The sequence below is a fragment of the Echiichthys vipera genome (genome assembly GCF_963691815.1).
Source record: "Echiichthys vipera genome assembly, chromosome: 17".
Taxonomy (NCBI): domain Eukaryota; kingdom Metazoa; phylum Chordata; class Actinopteri; order Perciformes; family Trachinidae; genus Echiichthys; species Echiichthys vipera.
This window is the reverse complement of record NC_139842.1, coordinates 8681697-8709290: the sequence shown is the minus strand read 5'-3', so window position 1 is coordinate 8709290 and position 27594 is coordinate 8681697. Positions and strand designations below refer to the sequence as shown.

At 39.2% G+C, this 27594-nt stretch overlaps 3 protein-coding genes across 4 annotated transcripts; 2 read left to right on the top strand and 1 right to left on the bottom strand.

The window, feature by feature from the left end:
• Positions 1–250: 250 nt before the first annotated feature.
• Positions 251–877, top strand: LOC310960072 (GTP-binding protein Rhes-like; the record flags this gene model as incomplete). Its single annotated transcript, XM_083931674.1, has 1 exon — positions 251–877. The coding sequence occupies one exon, from the start codon at positions 251–253 to the stop codon at positions 875–877; it is 627 nt and encodes a 208-aa protein (XP_083787800.1).
• A 3153-nt stretch (positions 878–4030) lies between these two features.
• LOC310960343 (phosphoribosyl pyrophosphate synthase-associated protein 1) lies at positions 4031–14300 on the bottom strand. Of its 2 annotated transcripts, XM_083932021.1 has the most exons (11): positions 13905–14300; positions 13665–13717; positions 12581–12647; positions 12293–12465; positions 12001–12116; positions 11819–11874; positions 11526–11671; positions 10591–10632; positions 7762–7832; positions 7087–7233; positions 4031–6206 (listed from the first exon to the last, which is right to left on the bottom strand). In XM_083932021.1, exons 1-11 carry the CDS (start codon positions 13985–13987, stop codon positions 6048–6050), a joined length of 1113 nt encoding a protein of 370 aa, XP_083788147.1. In that variant the 5' UTR covers positions 13988–14300; the 3' UTR covers positions 4031–6047. The 2 variants fall into 2 exon arrangements, with proteins under 2 accessions (XP_083788147.1, XP_083788148.1); XM_083932022.1 differs by lacking the exon at positions 10591–10632.
• A 2129-nt stretch (positions 14301–16429) lies between these two features.
• LOC310959266 (cytoglobin-1-like) lies at positions 16430–22109 on the top strand. The gene is made up of 4 exons (XM_083930557.1): positions 16430–16462; positions 16626–16756; positions 20315–20546; positions 21124–22109. Exons 2-4 carry the CDS (start codon positions 16626–16628, stop codon positions 21286–21288), a joined length of 528 nt encoding a protein of 175 aa, XP_083786683.1. The 5' UTR covers positions 16430–16462; the 3' UTR covers positions 21289–22109.
• Positions 22110–27594: the final 5485 nt, after the last annotated feature.

The window sequence follows — 27594 nt, the reverse complement described above, 5'->3', positions numbered from 1 at the left end:
CTCAGGGAGTGGGAGATGCTGCCTTTTCCTGATTGGCTGGGAGCAGGAGGGGGCAGGTGCTGTGTGTGAACATAAATACAGCCTTGACAGAAATACTCACATGCATCTGCTATCATCATCTTCTTCAGCAGAACTGCATCCAGCTCCATCACTGACATCAGAACAGCTTTCAGACAAGGATCCACAGGCTTAGGAGAAGAGAAGAGTTTTTTTCAAGCAGTGTTTGGGGAAAAAAAAGAGCAACAGAAACATGTCTTTTGAAGTCAAGGAGAAGACAGAGGTGCGTCTGGTGTTTTTGGGAGCAGCTGGAGTTGGGAAGACAGCTCTCATCCAACGCTTCCTCAAAGACACTTTTGAGCCCAAGCACCGGCGCACAGTAGAGGAGCTCCACAGGAAGGAGTATGAGGTGGCGGGTGTCAAAGTCACCATCGACATCATGGACACCAGTGGCAGCTACTCCTTCCCTGCCATGCGTAAGCTCTCCATCCAGAGCAGCGACGCCTTTGCCCTGGTCTACGCCGTGGATGACCCTGAATCCCTGGAGGCGGTCAAGAGTCTGCGAGAGGAGATCCTGGAGGTCAAAGAGGACAAGTACACACCTATTGTGGTGATCGGCAACAAGATAGACCGCCTCAACGAGCGCCAGGTGTCCAGCAAGGACGTGCTGTCCAAGGTGGAGCTGGACTGGAACCACAGCTTCCTGGAGTCTTCTGCCAAAGACAACGTCAACGTACTGGAGGCTTTCAGAGAGTTGCTCCAGCAGGCCAACTTGCCCAGTCGGTTCAGCCCCGCGCTGTGTCGGAGACGAGAAACCTTCCCCAAGGAGAGCAACAAACGACCTCCTATGAACAAGGCCAACAGCTGCATCATATCATAATGATGCGGAGCTGCTGGGAGGGCACTAACGCCTAAAGAGCCTGAAAGGTCTTTGTTGGTGCGGTGCTACATACCAAGAAGACAATTTTAAATATGTAAAGACTAATGAAACACAGAGCCAGAAAAGAATGTGTCCTCGTTAGGCCTGAAAGCATGACATCCCCGGCAACAGCACCGGAGGCACAGAGATGCAACCAGTGAGGACGGACGTGTAACCATGAAAGCAGATACCACTTTAAAAGACATGAAAGAATGTGGTTGAACAACTGTTTGAGCAGTAAAAAAAAAAAATGAAACAATGCACAGACTTCTTACTGTGAATGTCAAAAATGATGGTGTAAAAAAATGTGACTGTCAAAGCAGCATTATGTATCATATGATGTTTTTGATGAGTTTTCATGCAAATGTACATGAGGTTTCTTGTTTAGGTTTTTGTGTTGCTGAAAAAAGTGCAAGTACTGTAAAATGATTGGTATTTACGCAAAAGTGCGTTTACATAAGAACAACAGAAGGAAAATGGTAGTGAAATATTGTGAATTGTTGTGCAGCCTGTCCTGCAACTCTGAACTTTTTTAAATATGTATACTCATATTTTCTTTTCACCATTACAGTACAAGGACACAGTTGATGTTCTCATTCAGTGCTTACTTTAAGATAAATAAATGAAAAATCCTATAACTTTATTCACACTGGGCATTCTTTGCAGATTCTTTTGTGATCATTCTTACTTTAAGGAGTATAAACATAGCAAAAATCTAAATTCAATAAAGGTAAAATGAAAATACCACGTTTTGAAATCTGATGTGTTCAGCTCACATTAAAAAAAAAAAAAAAAGAGTTCAGTTTGGATCCCAAGACTGTCAAAGTGTCTTCTGCTGCAGTCAGCTGTGTAATTCTAAGTTATCTCTGTCATAGTATATCAGCATATTAGCTCTATAAATATTAAATGACTGTACTTCCACTACAAGATGCATTTTGTTGGAAAAACAGTGTCAATCTGAGCAGTAATAGACATTTTAAAAGGAGGAAAAACAAGAACTGATGCATCAAACGACCTGTATCTGTACTTAAAGTGATTCTAATGTATGTACCAAAAAGAAATCCCCTGAAAGCGTTGTGGAGAGATTATCCTGGTGAAATAAAGAAACACGCACACAAAAACCATTTCTATGATGTCTCTGTTCTGTGTTGTATTGCCCTCTGGTGGTCAGTACCTAACATGAATGCAGTAACTTAATGAACGCTCTCTGTAGGTCAATGTGAGGAAGCAGGTCTTTTTCAAACAATATGTCAGATGAGGTTTTAAGGGAACCAAAAAGAAAAGTTGTACAGTGAATACCTCATCTACTTCTGTATCTAGTGACTGATACAATACCAGAGATAAAGTCACCACAGGCTATGTAACTCCATACAGTAACTTACAGTAAGATTAACTACTGAAAATGCACTTGCATGTATACTGTATATGTTTATTGTGTTTCTGTCAGACAAGTAGATGTGGGACACTGCAGATACGCTATACCGGATTTATTCCTCTGATTTTATGAAAAATACATACTTTCAAGGCAGATTAAATGAATCAATTCATTTATATTTGACATTTTAAAGTTCTCTAAGAGCATTTCGTATGTGCTTTTAACAGAATTTCCCGACCGTTAAGGCCCAGAGAGGGAGAGCGAAAGGCATGCTTCCTCTTTCCAAAAACGTTCAGAAACAAGGTGCTTTGTTTCCCCAGAATCATACAAGGAAGTGACCTGTGATTACCGGATCTCTGGTTCCTCTTTGCGTCCTGTTTAAACTCACTGCGGTCTTTAGCGGCGCACAGACTCATCACTTCGGCACACAGATGGACACGGAGAGGCAGGTCATTCTTTTTAAAGCTTAGGTGTAAACTTAACTTTTCATTCATATAGGCTTTAGGAAATGCAGACCTTTCGAACAGCTCTCACATGTAACACAGAATTGTAGTCAACAGATTAGCTCCGAGAATGATTGAACCCTCATTTTTTAGGATTTCTACTATAAATGACAAGTGTTTCTGGGTCTGTCTCTGCTCCTAGACTTGGTCAAAGCTCCTCAGTGATGTATATATACCTGAGAAGTTTTGAGCGAGTAGAGGATCTCTGACTGTCACTACATCAGGTGATCTGATTTACAACGGAATCTACTGTAGTACTGCATGGCAAACTGAACGGTAGGCCTTCACAAGCAAATACGGTATTTTCATTTTTGTTTTACCTTTTATTCTGCAAATGACCTTTCATACCTTTTTTTTTTAACTTTTTTCAGCTAAACTCATCATATATTAGCTAACCTAAAGATGAAAAGATCAAATAGGACTCTAGGGCTGGGTATCCTTAAAAGAAAGAAAAAAAGATGAGAACAGTAACTGTAGCCTTATGGCTTAAAGTGATACCAATAGAGTGCTTCATTTGATATACTTTGTGTAAATGGAAGCATACAGTTGCCTAAAATGCCACCACCACTCCTCCCTATCCAAATGACTTTTATCAGATGCCACAGGTGTGTCGTTGGCTTTACTTTCTAACGTTTTGGTGGCATCTCAGGATACTGAACTTCCAACTCTGTCAAAATACACAGCGCTCCACTTCACCACAACACAGATTGTATGGGTTGTAGCTGCTGTGCTAGTGGGCCAATCACACGTCACATTAAGTCAGAGTGCTAAAACCACGCAGTCATTTTTTTTTCTAGAACAAAAAGGATCAAATGTAAGTATCATTTGACTGGAGAAGTTTCAATGCTACTTGGTACTGGGTTATTTCAGTCGAAAAGTCGTTATAGCTATCAAGTACTGATACCCAGCCCTAGCTTCAATTTTGACTATGAATCCTTCTGATATCTCAAAAAATTTGGATTAAAAAAAAAATCAATATTTTTAAATACATATAATCATCAGATAGTACAGCATATCCATTTTGTGTGTTAAGCTTCAAAATGTAGGTTGTCTTCTGTCAAGTTTATGCAAAGTACCTCAAATACGTAAAAGTTTAGAATACTCTTGAAAGAAAAAGATCCCTATTATATTCGACTACTGTAATAAAGTAACAAACTGCCCACCCATTAGGCTATTCACCAAAGCACAGTCATGTGGTTCCTTATTGGGTAGAGACAAGGCACAGGAAGAGGCAACTGTTTTATTTTACACACATACACACACACACACACACCGACAAAGGCCGCAGGGCTAGACAAAAGGGTTTCAGTGTCTAAGTGTCAGGGGAACAGTGAATACAGAGAAGACGAGATGAAATACACCAAACAACAGATCCATTTGAAGCCTGCATAGCAACAGCATTTGACAGCGACAACCTCCAACTCTGTGCCGACATATCACCAGCATGTCTACTGTAGCTCTTAAATAGGAAGAAATCCAGTATCCATAACAAAACTACATGGAAAACAGCAAGGGTATTAGTAGTGCGGTATAGAAGACATACTTTCAACATGTGAAACAGGAACAAACTGAAAAAAATAACAAATACTTGTGCACTGGCTTGATCATTATATTTCCCTGAGCAAAAGTCTCAATCAGCATAGAAATACACTAATTTCCTCTTAAGCAACACTTTGAAATTCACTCAGAGAGCACAAAAAAGATGCATATGTCCAAGTCCAAAGTTCTAATGGGAAATACCACAGTGATTTTTAGAACAAGACCATACCAGTGTTTTTGCCAAATATTTAACATTATTGTTGGGGATTTTTCATTTGTTAATTGCACATGACTATCCTCCAAGCAACACTTATCTGTTACATTCAAGTGCTGGTATACTGTAATTTTCAGAACTTCAATGTTGGTTGCTTTAAAGCACTTTAAACATCTTATCCAAAACTCAAAATCAGAGCAGACAGCAGACTCTCAGACTGAGAACTTGGCTGCTGCTTGCATTTAAAAAAAAAAAACAACCTAGATAACAGCACTGTAAGGTGATTAAAAAGAAAACCAAGCAGGAGGCAAATGTGATTGATAATTTAACCGAGGCAGGACCATGGACGAAAATTTTCATAGCAATCTTAAATGAAGGAAAACCTCTGCTTTGAGAAACAGTCAGCAGCAACGGTAAGTATTATTGGTTTGTAATTAATTGGTAACAACTGAGATGGTCCTTTTGGCATTTTTATGCAATTTATGAGCAAAGTTACTGTCAGATTACATCATCAGCCATTTGAAATAAGCATAATATTAGAATTGGTATGTTCAGTATATTGCTCGTGAGAGTATATTAAGAGATCAGTCCATCCAAATAACAAAATAATAATGGGAAAAAATATAATGAAAGTGGGTGGAATTTCACTTGTGGAGTTCAAATCCTTTAAATATTTGCTTTTCCGGGATAATCTGCAGACCTTGTATAATATATTGGTACAATCAGGACCATGAATGAAATTACATTACACCTTTAAACTGCACCAACAGCAGGAACCAAAACTATCCTGTTGGCTGGATAGAAGAGTAATGAGAAAATGTTTTTGTTATGATTTAGTTGAAGTGACCCCCTAATATATACACAATATAAAATGACTAGCCATTATTTTCTACAGATGTTGAAAACGTGTCACAGGAAAAACTCCCTCAAATGCTGCAAAAAAAACTGCATAATAATATAGTATGGGCACCAATAAGCAGTGTTTTGTACAATGTTGTCCATTTGGTTGGAAACAATACACCCCTTTAAATACAAAGACATCACAGTCATCATCATTAGCGCTGATCATGAGGGCCAGCAAGAGCGTCTGGAAAATAGTTGGTAAAGCACAAAGTCTCTTCTCTTTTGCAGCTGAAGCTCAGTCATAAGATATATGAGGCAGTGTATGACAAAATCAGTTTTTAAATACAAAGCTGCTCAAGATGGAAAAACAAAAAACAGCAGCGAGGAGATGCTTTAAAATAGAACCGAATGCATCAAAAAGTGAAAGTCATTTTATCATCTTGTCTAAACAAGCACAAAATGCATTTTTTCTGACATTTTGATAAGAAGTTAAATAACTTTGGGTCATTCTCATTATTCAAATATCCCTCAGTTAATTCGGATACATGTAATCCTGACATACACAACACAGGGTACATGGCATTAGCATGTTTTTATAGCATTAGCGAGAAGTGCACCCGACTTCAGTCACATCCGCCTCACCCTCTCCGACGCTCTTCAGTCGTCCGTGGTGATGTTGCGGAACAAGTAGGCCATCGACTCTCCATTGTGAATGCGGCGGATGGCCTCAGCTAATATCATGCTGACATCCACAGTCTTAATTTTGGGACACTGTAGCTTCTGTACTTCATGGGGGACTGTGTTGGTCACCACCACCTGAAGGGTCGAATAATCACAGAGATTGTGCTTAGACTTTATGACAGTTTCCATTTCAAATTCAAAAGCAGTTCACCAGTGCAGTTTCTTGTCAGGCTGATTTCCTGAAAAGCTTTTGTGTCATAGAGGACAATAACACTTTAAAAGAAACCAGAATGTAGTCACGAGGGAACAAAGAGACACTACTGTTTAAGTAAAACTGCACTTGTGTACTTATTCGCCTCCTTCACCTGCCTACTCTCAGTGGCTACTGCTGCTCACGGCACAGTTATTCAAAAATGAAATCTGAGATGCTCCAGCGAGTTCCAGTTTACCTGCTTTGAATTGTTTTTCTAAACCCTGAATAGTTAGGAGGAACTGAAAATATCCAGCTGCTCTAGTTACAGATAATTTCATGGCTCAACAATTCCACTGAAAAACCTTCCATTAGGAGGAATCATCGTCTCTTACATTGTGTCTTGCACATTTTCCGCTGGTTTCAAATACATTCTTCAGTTTGGCATCCTTCTTCCCTTGTTACGTCTTTAGCCTCCTTGTTGATATTATACAGGTTTATTACACATTTGTTGAATACTTGATTGTGATTGGTCAAATACGGCATTCTACCGCCTGTTATTTCTGAATAAATTGGACATATCTCTGACCATAGTCTCTGCAGGACCATTTTTAATATCAATTCCAAAAAAAAGTTAAAATAAATGTGTTTTGTATATTTGTGTTGCTGTGTAATAAGTGGGATAATAGAGTCATTATTGCAAATTAAACATTACATTATCTCTTCCAGGACACACATGGTTGTAATTCAAACTCAACAATAACTACACATACCAATTCAACTTAAAACCACATTCTGGAAAACAACATTTTTAAGTGTCCTCACCTCATCAATGGCGGATTCTTCAATGAGGCGTGGAGCATCAGCGGACAGTAAGCCATGTGTGGCCATGATGTAAATCTTATAGGCTCCTCGCTCTTTCAGGATCTCAGCAGCTGCGACAAAGTCTCCCACATCATCTATAATGTCATCCTGGGAGAAGAAAAATACAATTTGTATCTAACTCTTCATCAATAACACTGCCGTCTCTTCCTCTCTTCTAATTTCTCTGCCATGATGTCTCTGCTCAGTTGGCTGCCCTTACAGTATCAGTGAGTAGCTAAGGATAATAGCAGGAATGTATGAACAACACTATTGTGGCAGGAAATGAGAATTATGGGAAGATAAGTAACAAGAAATGACGATACTTCAAGTCACAAGTATGTAAGAGGAAGAAAGTATTTACTTCTTTAAAAAAAGAAATACATAATTCCACTTTAAAAGGTGTGAATATCTGAAAAAACATGGAGTTAAATTCACAATTGTCCAAGTTATGTTTCTAAAACCATACTGAAGGTCATCTGAGATTTTTATGTTGGTAGTAAATGTATTCATTTACTGCTAATGGTGCAAACCACTTGAAATGCTTTGAAACGCTGTAAACGAGAACTATGCAAATTATAATCACAAGATGGCAGAGCAGTTGACACGGACAGCTCAACCACGAAGGCTATATCTTACCACAATGATGGCAATTCTGCCTCCAACGTCTCCGACTACAGTAATGGGAGGTTTCTCCTTGGCCATCATTACTGAAAAGGAAAGCAGAACTTGTTACCTGTGGGTGCACTATGGGGAAGTTATGTGTTCTGTATTTCACCTAATGGAAAATAAATCTCAGTAGATTGGGTAAAATGGGTTGAGAAAATATTTGCAATTTAGGCAAATCTGCACCCCCAATTATGGGGTCGTAATTGGATGATGTAAATGATTCGGATACATTCTATAGTACTATAATGCTGTAATAAATTTAAAATGGCAATTATAAGTTAAAAATCTTCCCCCCATTGTACCCCACCTACCTACTCAGTTAAACTGAAATGCCAAACTTAGTACAGCACATGCCATGCAAAATCAAATGACAGGGTTTTCTGCCCAGGATACCCAATCAGAAGGCAACATACAACTGCCTGAACACACACAACCTCAGGCCTAGGCTGTGGCAGGCATATAGCAGCAGTCCGCATATGAACCGATATGCAGTTTTATTTCACACAAGACAACAGTTGCTGACAAGCACTGATGAGGGTTCCTTCATACGCACTTGCCAATGTTCTGGGGTCAGTCCTCAGTCAAACATCACTGCTGCCAGCGACTACTTTTACATGCACACAATAGTCCGTTTGTATCTCTCATGCCAATCACAGGAGATTCAACAGCTGCATCTTTTGAACCAAAACCATCACTTGACAAATATGTAACTTAATTATCTATAGGTGACATATACAAGTACTTGTGAGCCAGGTTGCAGTCCACAATCATGTGTCATTTCATTTTGAGGCTGTCATTCCCTAAAAAAAAAAAAAGACCCCATATGTTGTTTGTACAAGCAACTTATTACGACCCATATTTAGAGTTGTGGTGGCGGCAGCCTCTAGTGGCCGTAGTAATTATGACAAAAGCAAAATAGGAAGTCCGGTGACCTAGTACAAAGATCAACATATACTGATAAACGCATAGATCTCCCAAATAGGGAGGTTAGGGTAGATGGATGGTTCAAACAACATAAGACGTTCACCAAGGAGCTGTCTGTGTCCAAGGTGAAACCAAAAGTCAACACTGACTAATTTAAACTTATTTATATAATTAAACTTTAAAGTAAAGTTACATATGTATGCAACAAGTACTTTTTAAGCCAAATTATGACCCTCTCCTACCCTAACAAAGTCGTTTTTTTTGCCTCAATCTAACCAAAACGGCGGGCGTTATATTTAAGCATTAGGACTTGTTGATATGCAACATGAGAAATGCTCCTCATCTCATCTTATTTTAAAGGTAGGAACAAACAACCTATGTGCTCATATGGGTTGGAGGAGATTTGACAGTAATTTCAGTTGCTAAGAATAATACTAATCAACTTTTCAATCTGCGCTAGAGGTATATAAACTATCCAATCAAAGGTTAAATAGAAATATAAAACATTGTATGTTAAAGACAACATGGACATGCGCTACCTTGTGACAGACTAAATATATGAGGGTAAAATACATGCCTGCTCTACGCACCATGCTGTTGATTGAAATTAGACTGTTATTGAATTAAAAGTAGCAGTTTCAATGACTACCCTTTAAATACATTTTTGGATACATAACCTATGTTTAAAAAAAAAAGAAAAAAAACGCATCTGTGCAAATATTGTTGTGCATGTAAATGTAGTTTTTCAAAGGGCATAAGGAAACAATCAACTGGTAATCAATCAGCCAGCCAAGCCGATTGTGAAGGAAAAAGTATAAAGAAGCAGAGACAGGAGAAGCATGCCTTGCAGAACATTTTGCTGAATACCATGAGTCGCACAGCATCAGAAAACCTGGCAGACTTCAATCACTATTAACCAAAAACAGCAAAAGCCATGTTAGCAGTACACACACTTCTCAAAAAAAATGTTGTTTTTATAGCTTGCTGAGATACTGCAACAAGCTATCTGAGAAATGTTTGGTCAGACATCTTGAAATGAATTTAAGATAAAAAAAAAAACAATACAAACTTCATTCATCAAACATTATCCGGATAGATTTGAATAGCTTAAATGACTTCATCAGCAGATTTAAACAACGCGTTGGCATTGCATTCCAGTAACACCTACCATAGAGATAAAAGTTTAGGACTGCACTAGATAGTGTTGACAAAGTAAGTTATGGTATTATCGCTGAAGTCACAAACTAAACAGTTTGATTTGACTTTGTGGAATGCACCAATAATTCCATTTGCAATGTTTCTTCTTCCCATTAGATGTTAGGTTTCAAAAGCATGCTTTGTTGTTCATCATCACATGCAGTTATGACCAAAAGTTAATCAGGTTTTAAGAGCGGGTTTGATATGGGTGCACCATGTGTTGATTGGCAAGATGAGTCCAGATATTTAAGTAAAAAAACAAATGAAAAAAAAAATAATAATAATAATAAAATGTTTGGCTTGGTTCTGGTTTGATTTATGGATTTCAAAATAAAATCAGAACACGACAAAACAAAGAGGAGTTTGGCCGTCTTGTAGAACAACGGTCTGAAATCTTGGAAAGGTAAAACATGTGAGCTGCTTATTTCGAGTCAAACATGCCATGCAAATAGCATATAGTATGGAGCACACGGTAGCTCATTGAGAAGGTTTTGTCAATGCAAACGGTCTGTGCACTAACAATCAGTATGTGCGTTTTTCACAGACTACCCCTCAAGAGTCCAGACTGCATTTTCACAAGATGCAACACAAACCCTTCTTCCACACATGCACCAATTGAGGAACCATTTGAAGAGGAATCATTTCATAGTCAGATGTAAGTTATGTTTACGGTCGTACTTGGGAGCTCTATGCCAGGGAACGGAGCTTGTTGTTTGCCTGCTATTACCAACAAATAAACACCACGTTAACACAAATGCACAAATATTTGACATGACAAACACATGATGCCAAGACTTGGAAAATCCTCTCGCTAGGTTCAGACATTGCAAATAGCTCACAGCAACAAATTAGACTCATTGTGTCCAAATTTAGCTCTTCTTATGGTTGAAGCTAATTATAAGCAATTTATTGTTCCAAAGGAGGATTTTTAAAGTCAAGGGTGAGAATAGAAACACAAGTAAGAATAGAAATATTTTTACTAAATAATAAAGCGTAGACTGGACGCAAATACGTCGGAGTCATTTGCCAATGACACAATAATTTCATATTTTCTCAGACTGAACCATTAAAATGGTCTTACAAGCAAATTAACACTGCAAATATGTTGAAAGCCTTTTTCCAGAGTCACGTTAGTATTTCTCACCAAATATAAATATTTTAAGATCAAGCTATGTGCTGAGAAATAAGCAGGGACTAGGATTCTATGATAATTATGCATATCACTCTTTGTAAGTTAGGAGTTGCAGCTTGCGGAGGATGCAGCATGAGTAAAAGTAGTGTATCTGCGGAATTAAAAACATGCAGCGACACAGAAAATCAATTTCTTGGATTATGATTGATGGTATGAGTGAGAGCAGAATCATCGGCTCAAAAAAGGTTAATAAAGGTGATAAGAGCTGTATAAGGTTGTCGGCAGGAGTTAACCTAGCAGAAATTATAAGAATTGTCTTGCTGAATTTGACCACGGTGTGACAAATAAAAGTAACAATAAACGGGGATATGTTATATGTACAGGTCAAATCTATCAAGCGTTGGACCTACTAATCTGCAAAGAAAACCTGCAAAATAATAAAAAAAAATTAACAGCACTCTACAAAAACAGGTGTTCTTACAAGGAAGCTCCAGTCCTGTGTGTCCTGTGGTGTTGCGTACACATGGTGGGGAGTGTCTTCCGTCAGCCATGTCAGACTCTGAACACTGAGCCTCGCCATGAATCACAGCCAGACCCAAACGCAGGCGTTCTGCATAGGACTGAGCCCTACATAAAAAGAAAGAAATTTGTGAAACACGTACATGTACACGTTAAGTCACAAAATGACATGATGCATCTAGTTTGATCATAACAATGCTGACAGAAGATGAGCAAGCAGAGGTGAAATGTGTCATTTTTTCCCCCATCAGTTACCTCTTAGCTGCTGATGGGGACTTTGCCACAATGATGGCATTTCTGTAATCAGGAATCTGTCAGAATGAAGGAAAAGTGATGTCAATGTTTACAGCAGATTGACTGATTTGGTAAATGGGTGGAGCTACCACCACCTATACATAAACACACACACACAGTAAACAATCAAATGGAATCATCACCTCTTCTTGGATGTACTGAATTAAGAAAGGGGAGGCACGTAAGTTGTCCACTGGAAAGCTAAAGAAGCCCTGGATCTCCTTCTGATGCAAGTCCATGGTGATAATGTGTGTTAATCCTTTAGGGTAAAAGACAGATTTAAAGCATGAGATTCCACCCGACCAACACAGGTTTTTCACTGTCACCAACAAGCTTATTTTTTCTGTGAGAACATGAAAATAAATCAGCGCATACACAACACCACTAATGGCGAAGAATAAAGACACAGGTTGAGATTCACTTTGTTCTTTTTACCTGCTTTCGCTAACATTGAAGCTAACAACTTGCTCACTATAGAGCCCCTCTTTCTCATCTTGCACTGTTTGCTGTAGGGAAAGTATGGAATGACTCCAATGATGTTCTTTGCGCAAGACGTCTTGAGGGCGTAGGCCATAACCAGCAGCTCCATGATGGCTGTGTTGACATCCCTGATTGCAATTTAAAAAATAAAATAAAAAGGACATTTAGCTAGTGATAATCATGAAAAACTGTGTAGCAAGATATCATGTGCAGGCGGTGATCTGATTGAGACATTAAACTCACCGGGGTATGGTCTGGATGATAAAGATAGTTTGTCCACGAACTGATTCCTTCACATCCACTCTAGTTTCTATTGTGAAGGAAAAAAATGGGACACGACGATTTGATTTAGTAAAACTGGATTATAGACTTTATGTCCTGTATACAGATGGAGGCTGATAAAAGAAGAATGAAGTTTATCCTGGTCCCCAGTGCAAAGACATGTGAAGTAACATTCAGACTAAAGAAAAGTGCAAGCAAACAAGATACAAAACAAGACATAAACATGTCAACTATACAAGAGTTCTAAAAAACAGAAAAGTTTAACTATAAATAAGTGTGAAAAGTACTGCAAAAGTTGCAGGAGTAGCTGTTTGCTGAGGATATTTATGCAAACAGGACATGTATGTACTAAGTTTCAGGTAGTCAAACAGGCTACGGTAACCAGTTAAGTGAGTTAGGAAGTGACTAGTGCAGGTATGCGTTTGTGTGGGTCTTTGCTAGTTATGTCGAGCTTGGTGGCAACTGTTCAATTCAAAGTTGTGAAGCGCTAATCAAGCTTGATTAGAGCTTAACATTTCATTATCCTCAAAATATAGTGAAGTGACCTAATGGTACAATTAAAAGTAAAATAACCACATTTTGAATGCGGCACATCCTGCTGTGTATAATGCAGTGTAAACTAAATGATATGACCAGATACCTCGTTAAACAAATGGACAAGGGGCATAATCCTAATGCTTCATCTTCATCCCAAAAGCAGCAATAAATGTTCATACCGCGCTAAAAAACATTCAATAGTCATCCCAGGCCAACGACATCAGTGTGTTTCTTCAGATACTGGGGCAATATATGTCATTGTGTCTTTATGTGCAGCACAAAAGGCTCTTGACATTTCATAATGTGTATTGTGTATGGGGATTCAAACCCACCTCTGGTTACGATTTTAAGATACAAGGCACACAGTTAACTCCATGTCAAGTGTTTTGTGTCAAGTGTTGCTAGATCGATACCTGACATGTTGATTTAGAATTTTAAAAAATGAAAGCAGTCCCCTTTGTTGCTAACATTAATAATAGTTCCTGTAGAGCCATAGTAATCTCCTCACCTCTGTTAGATTCCTGAAAGACCACAGACTTCCCCAGTTCAACTCCCAGCCGCCTGTCAAACAACAGCACACATTTACAGCTACAATGTAACCAATTATGAAATTGAATGAACCCACAATATCGCAAACATGAGACATTTAGCACATCGTTCATTCGTTCATTCGTTCATCGTGACCAGACAAAACAGCTGTGCAGCATTAGCGTTAACTAGCAGAAACGTGTGCTTAACGTTAACTTACTCCGTTATCTTCTTGGCCAATTCGGTGCATGCTACGGAGGAGTTTGCGGAAAAGACGCGATAACCACTTTTAGCGACATTCATGTTGGCGCTGCTGGTGGTTTAAGTCACAGACACTGACTGACAGCAGCGGCACCTTTTGCACTGCGTTTGTTTCCGATTTTCTTCAAATGACGTTGTCTTTAGCTGACTTAGCTGGCTATAGCTACCTATAGCATACCAGCCTGCTAGGTGAGCTAATTGTACGTAATGAGCTTCAGTGTGCAATATAAATTTAGCTACTGCATAGCTATAACATAAATTAATCCCTGTCTTTGTTTGCTATAATTCCTCCAATTGTTCGGGTACAAACGGCTGATACCTGTCCCATAGGTTGCGCTGAAACGTTAGCCCTAACAACTGTCGTCACTTAGAGCTACGGAATCCCCAGTGGGTCAATCCACGCAGCTACGCTTTGATAACTATATGCTCTGGTTGACAGTGCTAGTGAGTTCAATTACAAATTAGGTAAGATTTCATGGCTTTTTCTTCTTTTCTTTTCTCTTTCTATGCTTTGTTTATTTCATCCTTTCTTTGGTCCTTTCTATCTTCTTCTTCTTTTGTTTGTTTGTTTTTAAAAGTAGGCTTGATCATACATCATACAATAGCCTTTGTAAAGGCAATCTTGATGTTACATCACCATATCTCTTTTTTTTTTTTTTTTACATCTTAACAGATATCTCGAACATCCAGGTGGGCCACTGGAAAAATCTCTCTGAGTGTAATAAGCCCCAACTAAAAAGGAGCACAGGTTTTTAATCATCAATGATTTGAGAAGGGTGTTTATGTGATATAATGTAGGCCTAATCATTTCAGAACAACCTAATAATTAGGCTGATGTCATCTTAGTAATGATCCTCACATATTCATTGATTAATTACATTTTAGGAGTTAGTGATTAGATACAATTATACAGATAGGCAGATACTTATACTCCAAACCTGTTGTTCACATGAATTTGCCCTCATTTTTGATAGATTTTCATAGATTTAAATGACTTATTTAATTAATAATTTACATGAACTTATCTTAAACCTTGGATTTCTGACAGCGCCTAACAAATAAAGCTGTATTACTCCAACTACCCACTAGATGTCATTCCTCATTTGCCCTGGATCTTGTAAGCAGAGCTATGTCTTTGGATGTAACATAATAAGATCATGACATCTTTGTTTTTCCAAGGAGAGTGGGTTAAAGGTAGGCCATTATTCATATGAACAATAGTCAGTATATCAGTGTGGGTGGAGACTTTGGAAATAATTATAAAGCAATCCAAAATGTTCCTCTGTAGAAACGAGTAGAGAGTGTTGATCTACAATCATTGACTAAGTCTCCTTGTTTGTCTGATTCACGGCAACCTAATTTGATCACCACTATCTGATCCTGGACCAGCCAGTTTGATCATCATAAACCTGTTCAGTGAGAAGCTTATAAAACGCTGCCTGAGATGAACTTAAATAAAACACACCTTTAACCAAAGTTAGAATATTTACATGAGATTAGCAGGAAATATGTGACTCTTCTGATGGGGAAGGTGACATGTGCTTTCAGAGGTTATTTTCTGAGATATTTGAGGCACAGCAATGCTGGTAATATGAGTTATGTCTACCTTAAGCACTTAGCCTCGACTCAAGGACTTTGTCAATGTTTAACATGGGGTCGTACTTTGTTGGCACCTACTGTACATTGTACCTCCAGTTAGGCAGTAAATATCTGCCCAATGAATCTTTGCTTTTGTTTCAAATTATGAGATATTTTTACTGCTCCTATGTTTGCTCTCCTTTGACAGTTAACCGACAGATTCAGGTCAGGATAATTGGCCCTGTTTGCCCGGCCCACTGTGAAACTTGAATAAGAACATTCTCAAGTTTTCAGCTGTGACAACATAAGCAAGATATGAATTTCCACTGATAACCCCTGCCACAACAAAGGTGGAAAATGCATGCATTTGAAAAAGTGCAGTGAGAGCGGAGTGTCTCTCTTGAGGGTGTGTGCATATAATGAAAAGGGTAAAGTCAAGAAAAATGGACTGAAACACGCTCATAAAATCTTTAGCTTGTTAGAAGCACAGAACAATCCAAAATAAAACGCCCCCCCTATTTCAGATGGACATTGTGCTGTCTAATTTTGTGTTTCTACATTTACGCCCATAGGGCTTTGCGAGAAATTCAATATTACAGGTTAATCTCCTGGATATTCTGGAATGGTGACGATGCAGGTAAAAGGTCACTTATTTCAGCATCATAATCTGACACTGCATCAATGTCGCATGTATTACATATCTGACTCCCTTATAAAGATCTGTGTCCTATCTCATCAGGTTTTCATCAAACACCACCTCTAAAGGTGAGCTGGGTAGAGGAATAAAGAAGCGAGAGAGGGAGAGAAGCGAGAGCGTAAAAGAGAGATAGAGGCTCCTCCTCACTCGCTGCGTGTGTTTCTTATGTTTTTTCCGCCTGTTCTTCACTCACACTCTCGCTCAGCAGAGACTCAGAGGTGGAGAGCAAAGATTCTCACTGGGTAAAGGGGGGGAAGGGAAATAGATTTTTTTTTTTCCTCACACCAAGAAAGAGACATAAACAGGGAAAAAAGGGAGAAATATAGTGTTTATTTTGAGGGAAGGGGTTACTCTCATCAGCCCTGCCTTCTTCACGTGCTCAGCTCTGCACAACTGTGTTCCCAGATGGAGAGGATGCAGGGAGACCACCTGGAGCGACCAAGCCCACTGACTGACAAGGAGAGAGTCATGATCCAGGACTCGTGGGCAAAAGTCTACCAGAACTGCGATGACGCTGGGGTCGCCATACTAGTCAGGTATTTCTTTTTAATGTAGTTTTACTCTCCTGTTTTGTGTTTGAAATCTTTAACATAGGTCTAGCAGACAGGAAACATGTGGTGGAGCGACAGAGGTTATAAATGCTGAGTATAATTAGAAGGTAGAAGACTGATCAGCAGTTTTATTTCACACAAAACTGTCTATGTTGGGACTTTTCATCCATTCTCTCCTTATTTCTACAACTATAATTAGTTTACCACTAATAAGGTCAAATTAGCATTTTTGTATCCTCCCCCCTCAGTAAAATGACTTGAAAACTGCAAAGATATATATCTATATCAATTTATATCCATATTGGGGGATTACCTCCCTCAGAATGCTAAATTTAAATTGATCTCCTGGACTTTACAAGTTTCTAGCCTTACCAAAGGAACTCAGTCCATGTGATATCCTCACCTCTTCCCATTTTTCTTAATCCTATTTATCAAATAGTAGAAGCAAAGGATAAACATTGTAATCCATCAGTCAGACATCTTTGGCACTGAAGGGGCTTCCTCCCGTAGAACAGGTCATGTTTTGAATGCCTGTATAGAGGGCCGGGCAACCCGCAGCAGCATGACTCCACCACTGGCAGACCTTTAAGATGTTCCTCTTTTCTCTGCAATCAAGGGATTAGAGAGATTTATCTCAACGTTTATCACTACACGGCATGTGTGGCTGAATATTTTTCATTTATCATTTCATGGCAAGCATGCAATCCTGTTGGAGCGTTCTTACGGTTGTTATAGTCACTTTTGTTATCGTTCTTTAATGTTTACACTGAATCTGCTTGAACAACAGCCATCTGCCAGGAAAGTGAGGTTGATGGTGTGAGGTCTTTATAGGTATTTCACACGCAACATACTGCATGACAGAGCATGACTTTATGATCCTGTGATTGCAGGAGGTGAAAGTTGAGAGGCGTGTGAAGGTAGTTCCGACCCTTTTTTTTTCAGTTTTTTAAGTCGAGCTCCTGTAACTTTATTAAAGAATATTTAACATTATTTTACATTATCATGCATTATACATACAGTGTAATATGTGGTCAAACAAGTATAGAAATGATCGCTGAGAAAATGAAGAATAAAAATAAGATAATGGCTAAATGAACATTAATACGGTATGTTCAGTGTCAGTCATTTCAATAAATAATGAATACAAATAAAATAAATTGATAAATAGGATTGTATGTTCAGTTTCAGTCAATTGTTGACCATTTTAACAATGAACTACATAATGGCATCATCCCATGCATCCTTTTCTGCATTATACGTTCTGTATAAGAAATGTATTTATATTGCCGCATATTGCACAACATATTTAGTGATGGGCGGATAGCTGCGTATTTAAACTGGCCTAACCGATGTAGGAGTCGGGATCAGTACACTAATATTTTGTTTGTTTTTTGATTACTGGATTTAGCTGCAATACTTTAACAAAAAAAAATCACTATCCCACTCCGCTTCTCTCTATGATAAACATGTTGAAACTATATGAATTTAAAGGCACTGTACTCAATATTCATAACATTAATATAACAGCAAACAAATATTTAATATATAAAGATGTCGTGGAGTAATTGCACCCTGAGTAGAGAATGAAGTCACTCTCGTTCTGTGTTTGTTGTAATTTGAGCTTCTCTATTGTTTGTGGTGATGTGACACGTGCATCAGTACTTCGCGTATTGGAATGAGAGCCATGTGCAGGCAATCCCAAGCAATATATTTTCCAAGTAGAGCGCCTTTAACTTCATGTATTTTCTTCCACCACATTCCTTTACAAAGCCCCTATGACCTTTGGAAATCTGAGGACAAGGACTGATTGATAAGCATGACCGTGTTAAATTCTCCTCCTTAGCAGTAAGAGCAGATCACTGTCAATCTCCTGAACCCTAGCGTCAACATGAATCCCTCAAACTAAGAAATCCAAAGCAGCAAATGAAGACGCTGTCTCTGAATTTAGAAACTTTTTTTCTGAATTCAGCTCTTCAGTTCGGTTTGAAGAATAGATAAGGAAGGATTAAGAATCCAATGGCCATATAAAATACTAATGAGGCTATTTATATGCAACCACAGGTCACGCAATTACAAGAGAGAAAGATTAAACAGTACGTTTCCTCATTAGTTTGCAGTGAAACTGAATACTTTGCTCCAACACTTTGCCAAGACCCTCCACCCAGAGCGGAGAGATTAAGACACCTTCTTCTATCTCCTCCCTCGTCAGACATTTAAATTCACACGTGAAACTAATATCTAGCCATATGGTTCAAAGCTTACAGAGAAATATTTGCTTCCTTAGTTGTGGCAGAGACAGTAAGAGATGGTACATCAGGTCTAGCCAGCAACCAGATGCATTGGCCATCTTCCCAGACTGTGGGAGGGTGGAGTTTTTGGTGCTAATTCCCTATGGCCCCTGACAGTCAAACAGAGAAAACAAATCAAAGAAAAAGTCTTTGAAACTGATTACTTGTTCTCAAAAAGAGCAGGGTGGGCAAAAGAAATATCACAAACTAGATCTGGAACTTGAACAAAAACAATATAGCATTTGGATAAAACATGAAATGTCAGCTGTCTCCAGGGTGAAACCAGATGTGTGTCTGACCCACCCATCCACGGCAGGCTTGTTATACTATGTCACGTGACTTACTACACTCACTTGCTCTGAACGTGTATTGTTAATGTCTAAAAATGGAGTCATTTGAAAGCCGGGTTTGTTGCATACTGACGTAAAAGGGTGCCGGTAACATTAAATATCGACATTTCTCTATTGAGTAGTCTTTTTCTTTGTCTCGCCCTCTCTAATTAGCACATTTCACCTTTTGTCACAAATTGTGAAATCATGCAGGATCCTGATTAGAGGTTCCAAAAGGTTCACAGTTCAAGGGGGGGACCCTAGAGTAACAAGGAAGATTGTATGTATCCAGAGGTCAGATTTCTGGTACAAGATATGCTTTATTCTCAGTCCAGAAGTAATAAATTACAGAACAGCTAACACATTCTGGCATAGACAACTACATATGTAAGTAATTCACAAAAATATTCAGTTGTGAAACTGAAATCCTCCCAGACACTCACAGAAATATTTGTCGTCAAGCACGTACCTGATGTGTGAACTCATTTTATCTTACATCCGCAGATCATCATGCAGAATACTAGACAAGTCGTAAGGGACAAATGAGTTTATAACAAATGTTTAGATATTTAAAAATATACATTCATAAGTGAACACCTATTGTGGTGAATTACTTTTATATCTACGAGACACAGTTCAGCATCAGGATTTCACTGCAGCTCAATGTTTTCCTTCACTTTTGAAACTATTTTCAAATATATCAAGCAGTACCCAGATAATAGTTTGAATGTTTGACGGAAAATATGCAGCACTCACTTGTCAGTGCTGATATTTACTCATGGTATCTTGCCAGCTCAACAGAAAAAAAGGACGTGGGTTTGCAGGATCGAGCTGGTGCAGGCTGAAGGGCGCTGAGATTAGCAGAGCTTCACAGCAGCTGCTCATGCTCATATCTCTCATTTACTCTGTCTCTCCTTTCTTCGCAGGCTGTTTGTGAACTTCCCCTCATCCAAGCAGTACTTCAGCCAGTTCAAGCACATCGAGGAGCCGGAGGAGCTTGAGAGGAGTGCCCAGTTTAGGAAGCATGCTCACAGAGTCATGAATGCCCTGAATACACTGGTGGAGAGCCTTGACAACTCCGACAAGGTGGCCTCAGTGCTGCAGTTGGTGGGTAAGGCCCATGCACTCCGACACAAGGTGGAGCCTGTGTACTTCAAGGTAAATCATGTGTGAATAAAAATGTAAGTCTTACACAAACAACAACAAAAAATCAAACATTTGAAGCTGCACTAAGGTATATTTGACCATCTGTATCTGTAACCACAGAGAGATCATAGACTCTATATAATGGGGCAACTGTGGCTCAAGAGGTAGAGCAGGTTGTCCACTGATTACACCGTAGCTCCTGCTATCCACATGTCGCTCTCACTGGTTGGCCAGCCCCTTGCATGGTGGCTTTCTGTGTGAGTAAATGGGTGAATGAGAGGCTAAATTACAATGCGCTTTAGATATAAATGCTATATAAACGCAGTCCCAATGAAGATGGATAACGAGACTCTCACCATACAAAAGTGAAGCCACTTTTTATTTTTTTATATGGCCCATGTCCCATGCACTTCGGAGGGGCAGGGTTTATAATATAATGGAATAATGATTCTCAAAACTCCCAATGCCCCAAACTAATGAGATAGAGCGTGTTAATTAGTGAACTTTAGAGGTGCTGTATGTCAAACTTTTCCTTTAATGGAACCTCGTGGTATCTTAAGCACTGTCTTTTGTTGTGTTTTTTGCCTAGATCCTGGGTGGTGTGATACTGGAGGTCCTAGGAGAAGAGTTTTCAGAGGTTGTGACACCAGAGGTGGCCGCGGCGTGGACCAAACTCTTGGCTACTGTCTATTGCGGCATCACAGCCGTCTATGAGGAGGTGGGCTGGAATAAGCTCTCAACCTCAACTGGGTGAAGCTTTTAGTCTGGGTTTATTGGACCATGGACTCCAAGAGACTTCTAATGTTTTGGTCACGGCCTCATAAGAGAGGGATGAATTGACTGTACTGACCTTTAAAGGAAAGCAATGTATCTGGGGACAAATCAGTTTAATGTAATCTAAGATCTTTTCATGGTCAACTGCCTGTGTCTGTGTGTACAGATAGATACACACAGATACACGCAGTTGTATAGATAGATAGACAGACAGACAGACAGATAGATAGATAGATAGATAGATAGACAGACAGATAGACAGATAGACAGATAGACAGATAGATAGATAGATAGATAGATAGACAGACAGACAGATAGACAGATAGACAGACAGACAGACAGACAGACAGACAGACAGACAGATAGATAGATAGATAGATAGATAGATAGATAGATAGATAGATAGATAGATTAACTGAGAAAGAGAGTGAAAACCATTAAAGCTTTCCTTGTATTTTATACCGTTATCAAGGATCACACTATTAAAAGGAGAGAGCAAAGGAGAAGTAATTGCAAACTGAACAGTGGACAAGAGGTCACATTTGACTTGGATGTGCCTTCTACCGAATGTGTATAGCTAAAAAAAACTGCCATGTAAATAGCATTCTTTGGAAATATCATGTTTCTTGCGTTTCCTTTTAATATTCCAGTATGTGCGCTCTAGTGTTCACTTTATGAGATATTAAGAAGACCTTTTTACATTTTTAACAGTCAATTGATGATTGTACTTTTTTTCATTATGACTCACCTTTGTATCTTTATTGAACACAATTTTTGAAATAAAATACAACAAAACCTGTTTCCTTACTGCAGGACGTTGAATCATTTTAATTTGATCTGCTCTAATCAGATTCCCTTGCCATTTCTACTCATGTTATTCTACGTTATTATGTACAAAACATATAGAGCTGAAGAAAAAGCTGGTGTGGGTCGATACATTTAATAAGATGGAAATGTATCTGTCCTGTTCGATGAGCGAGTCGTGGTCATCCCAATGCTTCTAAATACGCTCTCTGTGTGGAGCGGAGAGGGATATACTTTAAGGGCGTGACATAATTACCTTTCCTCTCTCTCCTTTGGCCCACTGCTCCCTCATTCTCTGCTTGAGTCAGCAGTGCTAAGTATAAGCAGCTTGAGGTCCCTATTTATAACCCCATTTATCCCACAATGCTCATTCTTTTTATTATATGTTGTAGGGCAGATTGTTGTAGGAGCCCAGAAATGTAGGCCCAACCCAACTTGAATGTGAATAGTTTCTGTCCAAGCCTAGACAACACCAACCATTTTGGGTATGAGCCCAGTTAAAGTTTCCACTGCTTTTTTATCCATGCCTTTAAGTCAAATGGATATCCAGGAAATTTGTGCAAACCTGACCTGATTCAAACCTGGTCAAATTTTGAGAAATTACAACCCAGCAGTGCAGAACCCAACAGGTTGGGTCAGGCCCAATCGAAGCCTTAGCAGCACTGCTTTTGGCCAGCAATTAATTTGTTTAAACAAGACATATCCTATGATTGGTATCTGTTAGTCCTTACTGTAGTCCCATGTTGGAGACATGCGACTCAAGTCATTTGATCCAAGTCTCAAGTAAGCGTCTGGTATACACATTACACATGTGTAATGTCTACATTTAACATTATTTATATTTTATATGTAGCCTAAACTGAAAACATGAAATAAACACAGGTAAGTCATTCCAGTTGAGTCTTTATCTTCAAAATCGAGTCTCAAGTCTTTTATTACAGTCAAGCTGCAAGTCAACAGTGACTTGAGTCACCTCAGCTCCAAGTCATCAAGTCTCCAAGTCCATATCTCTGCCATGTTGTGAAGTGCCATTTAAAGCCAATTTTAACATGCCCTGTTACACAATGCTGCCCTTTCTTAACCAAAAAAAGCCAATACTGAGGTTGATTTAGCCTGCAGTGCTGACGACATGGTGACGATGTGGGTTGTTTTCGGAATAGAAATGCACAGCATGCTCTGTTTATTTCCTAGTCCTGCCTTGATCCAATAGCTAATCCTCTGAGCTAATCTCCCCAATAATGAACGAGAGCCAAGGGAAAAGCCAGGAATAGTCAGATTGTCACACCACAATCTCTGCCTTTCACCATTCAAGCCTTTCAATGGGAGAAGAAGTCTCAGTGCTCTGAACCACCAGTGGACCCAAGGCAGGAGATCTTTGGAGGTAGGACCATGTGTACCACTATGCTGGTTCTTACCACCATCGCGCTCATACTGCGGCAGACATTCTCCAACAAAATCAAACCGTGAGTAGGCTACTTATCATGACTTCTTGTAATTTTTAGCTTGCGCTAAAGAATAGTGGTCATTGGGAAATCTCATTTCAATTGTGAAACAGAAATAATAAGGTACTTTCTGTCAAGATTATGATTCAGACGACGTTTTCCAGTACCTGTACCAGTACCAGAAAAAGTAAAATTCAACAGCTTGAGGCTTGTGAGATACACATTAAAGGGGAACACCAAATACATTTTGAATTCCAATACACTATTTCAGTTACTCTCTCTATAAGGCAAAAACCAGAGAAGTAAGTCTTAAACTTGTGATGTCATTATGTATAAAGTGTGGGATTGCTCCATAGACAGTGGACGGGAGACTGATTTTGTCTGTTTTCTTTTTTTATATACCCAAATGATCTTTATTCTATTGTAGTGTTCTTGGTTCTGAAATATGCCCATGCTCCATACTTTGATAAGATTAGAGTGTTTTCGCACGTTAGCTATGTATTTGGGTTGTTCGTGTTTACTAATAAATAATAATAAAATAACTAATAAATTTGACAAATCGCATGAACTACTTCCACCTGCTCATACAACAAATATGAAGGCACACCAACACAGAAAGTGCATTTGTGTTTCATGTGCGGGGAAAGAGAGAGAGAGAGAAATAGGCTGAGACTTATCTGCATCATTGATTTGAAATCACTCCAGTGATTATTTTAGGGATAGCCTTGAGCAAGTGTGCGGATTAAGTGGCTCCATACATAACAACAGTGTATTCCAGTCTTTTTTTTTAATGGACAGATGAATGGAGGGGAAAGCGTCAGAACTCTCGAGCCCATGGCTGCTAATTGACTCAAAGTGCAATCTTGTCATCCCCCTGGCCCTGCTCAGACACTCACACAGCAATGGCAAACAATACCAGGAGGCTACAGCACCATGGAGCTTGGCAACAACTAGATTACACAATTATGAGCTATTAAATAGAAAAACCTTCATTTCCTTAATGAGTTCCTTTACCAAACTGTTTCCAGATAAGTGTGCTCAAGACGGCACTGCAGTGATTAATGTGGAGCATTTAATACTGAGTATTATGTTCTGTATCACAGGCAGAAGGAGACCATTGAGACTGATGTGCCATACATAAAGAGCAATGGAGCAGCAGAAACCCAAAAATGTCAACAATGAGCATCACAGGGTAAGGACACGTCATTTCAAGTCAAGTCAATGCAAACAGACTGAGGGGATGTACTATGTGGCCACAGGGGGTCTGATAGGTGTACTCCCATAATCATTGTATTGCACTTACAAGAAGTTTTCAACCTTGTTGACATATGTTGCAAGATATATCACGAGTGTAATGAGCGGTCATCACAATGGCTGAGCATTTCTGGCTTGAAACTGCAGTGTACATGTCTCTAAATTCCAAATTCAGACCCAGGGTCTCTTACGTACATCACATACCTAAGGAACCAATCTTGACAAGCTGTGGCTGTGTACCATATGGCAGTAAAATCTCCAGTTTTTAAATAAAATGTAATTTTGTGTTTGTGTGTGTGTATGGGCGTGTGTGCGTGCCTGCGTCAGGGTGTTAGGGGAGATAAGGGGCTCCAGACAAAGTGGAGCAGTGGAGCATGTTACAGAGGCACATGTGCATAAAGAGCTAAGATGCCTGCCCCACATTTAGCTTTTAAGTATTCACTGCTACGCTGCTAATACTAAATGATTCAACAATCCATCATCTCTTTGGAGGGTTATTATAGGTACATTACCTCCCCGCAACCACACTGCTGAATGTAGCTAAAAGATCTGAACATAATGTAATGAACTAATTGATCATTATATCTTACCGCTGCATGGGGGTTTCATGTTCACAGGACTGTGATGTATTATTTTGAGTCATTTTAGGGGGGAATTTGGAGTGCATTCAGTTGAGTCAAGGTGATTAATTATTTTATGAATCATTATTCCCCTTCATAAATCTGTCTTTGCATGTCTGCTTTACTTTCCTTGTGCTCCTCCTCCCCTGCAGACATGACCAGACTGGTGAGCATCAGGTGAGCTCTGTCATTTCTTATATTTTACCTAGAACAAATGGACAAATTGTTTTTTGAAAAGTGTGTATTCACATCACAACTTCGAGAGCTAACAAACCTGATTTGTTCTGCCTTCTTTGCTCATGGCCACTGCTATCAAGACTTATCTCCCCGGGTACAGCAAGAGAGATTTACAGTAATCTTTCTGCTGCCTTCTCCCATTGATGAGATTCGGATTTATCTGCACTTGACGGCTCACGCCGAGTCTCCCACTAGGGTTTTGAAAAAGAAAGTGGGCTAGAAAAACAATGAGGCCTATTTTGATCATAGACTCTCCTATCTGTCCCGCAGACCCTCTCATCAATGGAACAGGAAACAGCAACTGAGTGAATACAGCTTTCAAGATGAAGCCTGCAAACTGAATTGTCACTTCAAAGTTGGTTGGATGATCAGGCTATGAAGTGAAAACATGTTATGTGCCTCCACATAAAAACAAGCAGTAATCATTTATTTGGTTTCCTGTTTTGCTTGCTTTCAAAAAAATGTATGATTTTGTTTTAAATGTGTTTATGAGGGCACGATGAGCTTTGACTGGATGCATATTAAAGAGTAGCTTTGCTTAAGATCTCAAAAGTGACCTAATTTCCTCTGAAAAAGGGGCTGAAGTTGTGTATTGTATAAGACAGGTATGCCCACATTATGTTGTTCTAAGAGAAGTCCACTGATTAAATAAAGCAAAAACAATGGAATGCATTTGTGTGCAGCTGTTTACTTCTGAAAGTTGACAAATTTTATCTGTTGCATGCTAGGAATAATTGTGTTTGATTGATGATTTATTGAAAAGATGTATATCTTTCTTTTAAAATCAGTGAAACGTTTAATTTCCAGTTTGAACTGCTCAGTTTTGTTTCTTGACAATTCACATTTGGTTCCATACAGAAATTGTTATCATGTATTTTGCCTCCAATGAGTAAAATAAATATTTTAAATGGAAATCAATTCTGACCGCATATTTACTTCACAATCAGTTATCATCTCTGGAAACATAAAACTTGTATTTTTCAGCTATTTGTGCCTTGATCAAGTAAGAATGAATTTCCTGAGCGTGCAGATGCTGGGCTCCAGCTGAACTTGGAAGTCGTAACTTCCAAACGTTAGGGTTAGCTACCGGTCTGAAATTTCAAACACCCACAGAAGTCCCCAGTCGGAGATATATCGGACGTCATGCATCCACAGAAGATAAAGCTGTAGGAGGTCATTGCCAGTACCAACTTACGTAAATTGAATGCACCATTACTGCATGTGAACGTTATAAAAAGTGTTGGCATTTTATGTATTGGAGTGAGAGCTGTGTAGAGGAAATCCCACCCCACTTGTTTTCAGTCGGCTATTTCAGGTAGAGCACCTTTAAGGTCTTGTGCAATAAAAGCCCTAATATTGATTGAGAGCATGAAACAATAAACCCTCCATTATCACAGTTATCTACAATACATAAAAATATCCCTGCATGCACAGGCCAGACATTTTAAACAGAGGTTCTCTGTCTGGCAAAAAAAATAAATAAATCTGTTTTGCCAGAATGATGGAGAGTGCAACATCAGGCCTAGATCTCACTGAATTAAACATATAGGCTTCAGAGGATAAATTATTCATCTCTCCAGTTTTGATTTGCTTTGACTAATTGTAAAGGCTCTGACGCCACCTGGTGTCAAAACAAGTTTCCACCAAGTCAACAAGCAGGTGAAGATGTCAAAGGAAGTTCAAGAACGAGCTTCACGAACTTCTTACATGTATATGCAGCCCAAAACAAACACATTTTTTTTGAAAGACGCTTCCTCAAAGGACACGCTACACAGTACTCTACCCACAGTGCACTGCGAATTGTAAACAGGAAGTGTCTGTCTGGCGCCGGTTGCTGAGGCTGTGGTGTTGGTACCGCTACTACTGGAGTGAATCTCTCACACACCGATGCGTCTAACGTGCATTTTGCTGTGTACAGCACCAAGCTTA

What these genes read in the sequence shown, in the direction of transcription:
- LOC310960343 (XM_083932021.1), bottom strand. Translation starts at nt 13,987, where the DNA reads ATGAATGTCGCTAAAAGTGGTTATCGCGTCTTTTCCGCAAACTCCTCC. An exon ending in TCCCCATCAGCAGCTAAGAG is followed by an intron (nt 11,672 to 11,818) that starts GTAACTGATGGG and finishes CTTTTTATGTAG; the next exon opens with GGCTCAGTCCTATGCAGAAC. An exon ending in CCCTGGCATAGAGCTCCCAA is followed by an intron (nt 7,833 to 10,590) that starts GTACGACCGTAA and finishes TTTCCTTTTCAG; the next exon opens with TAATGATGGCCAAGGAGAAA.
- LOC310959266 (XM_083930557.1), top strand. Translation starts at nt 16,626, where the DNA reads ATGGAGAGGATGCAGGGAGACCACCTGGAGCGACCAAGCCCACTGACT. An exon ending in GGGGTCGCCATACTAGTCAG is followed by an intron (nt 16,757 to 20,314) that starts GTATTTCTTTTT and finishes CTTTCTTCGCAG; the next exon opens with GCTGTTTGTGAACTTCCCCT. An exon ending in TGGAGCCTGTGTACTTCAAG is followed by an intron (nt 20,547 to 21,123) that starts GTAAATCATGTG and finishes TTTTTTGCCTAG; the next exon opens with ATCCTGGGTGGTGTGATACT.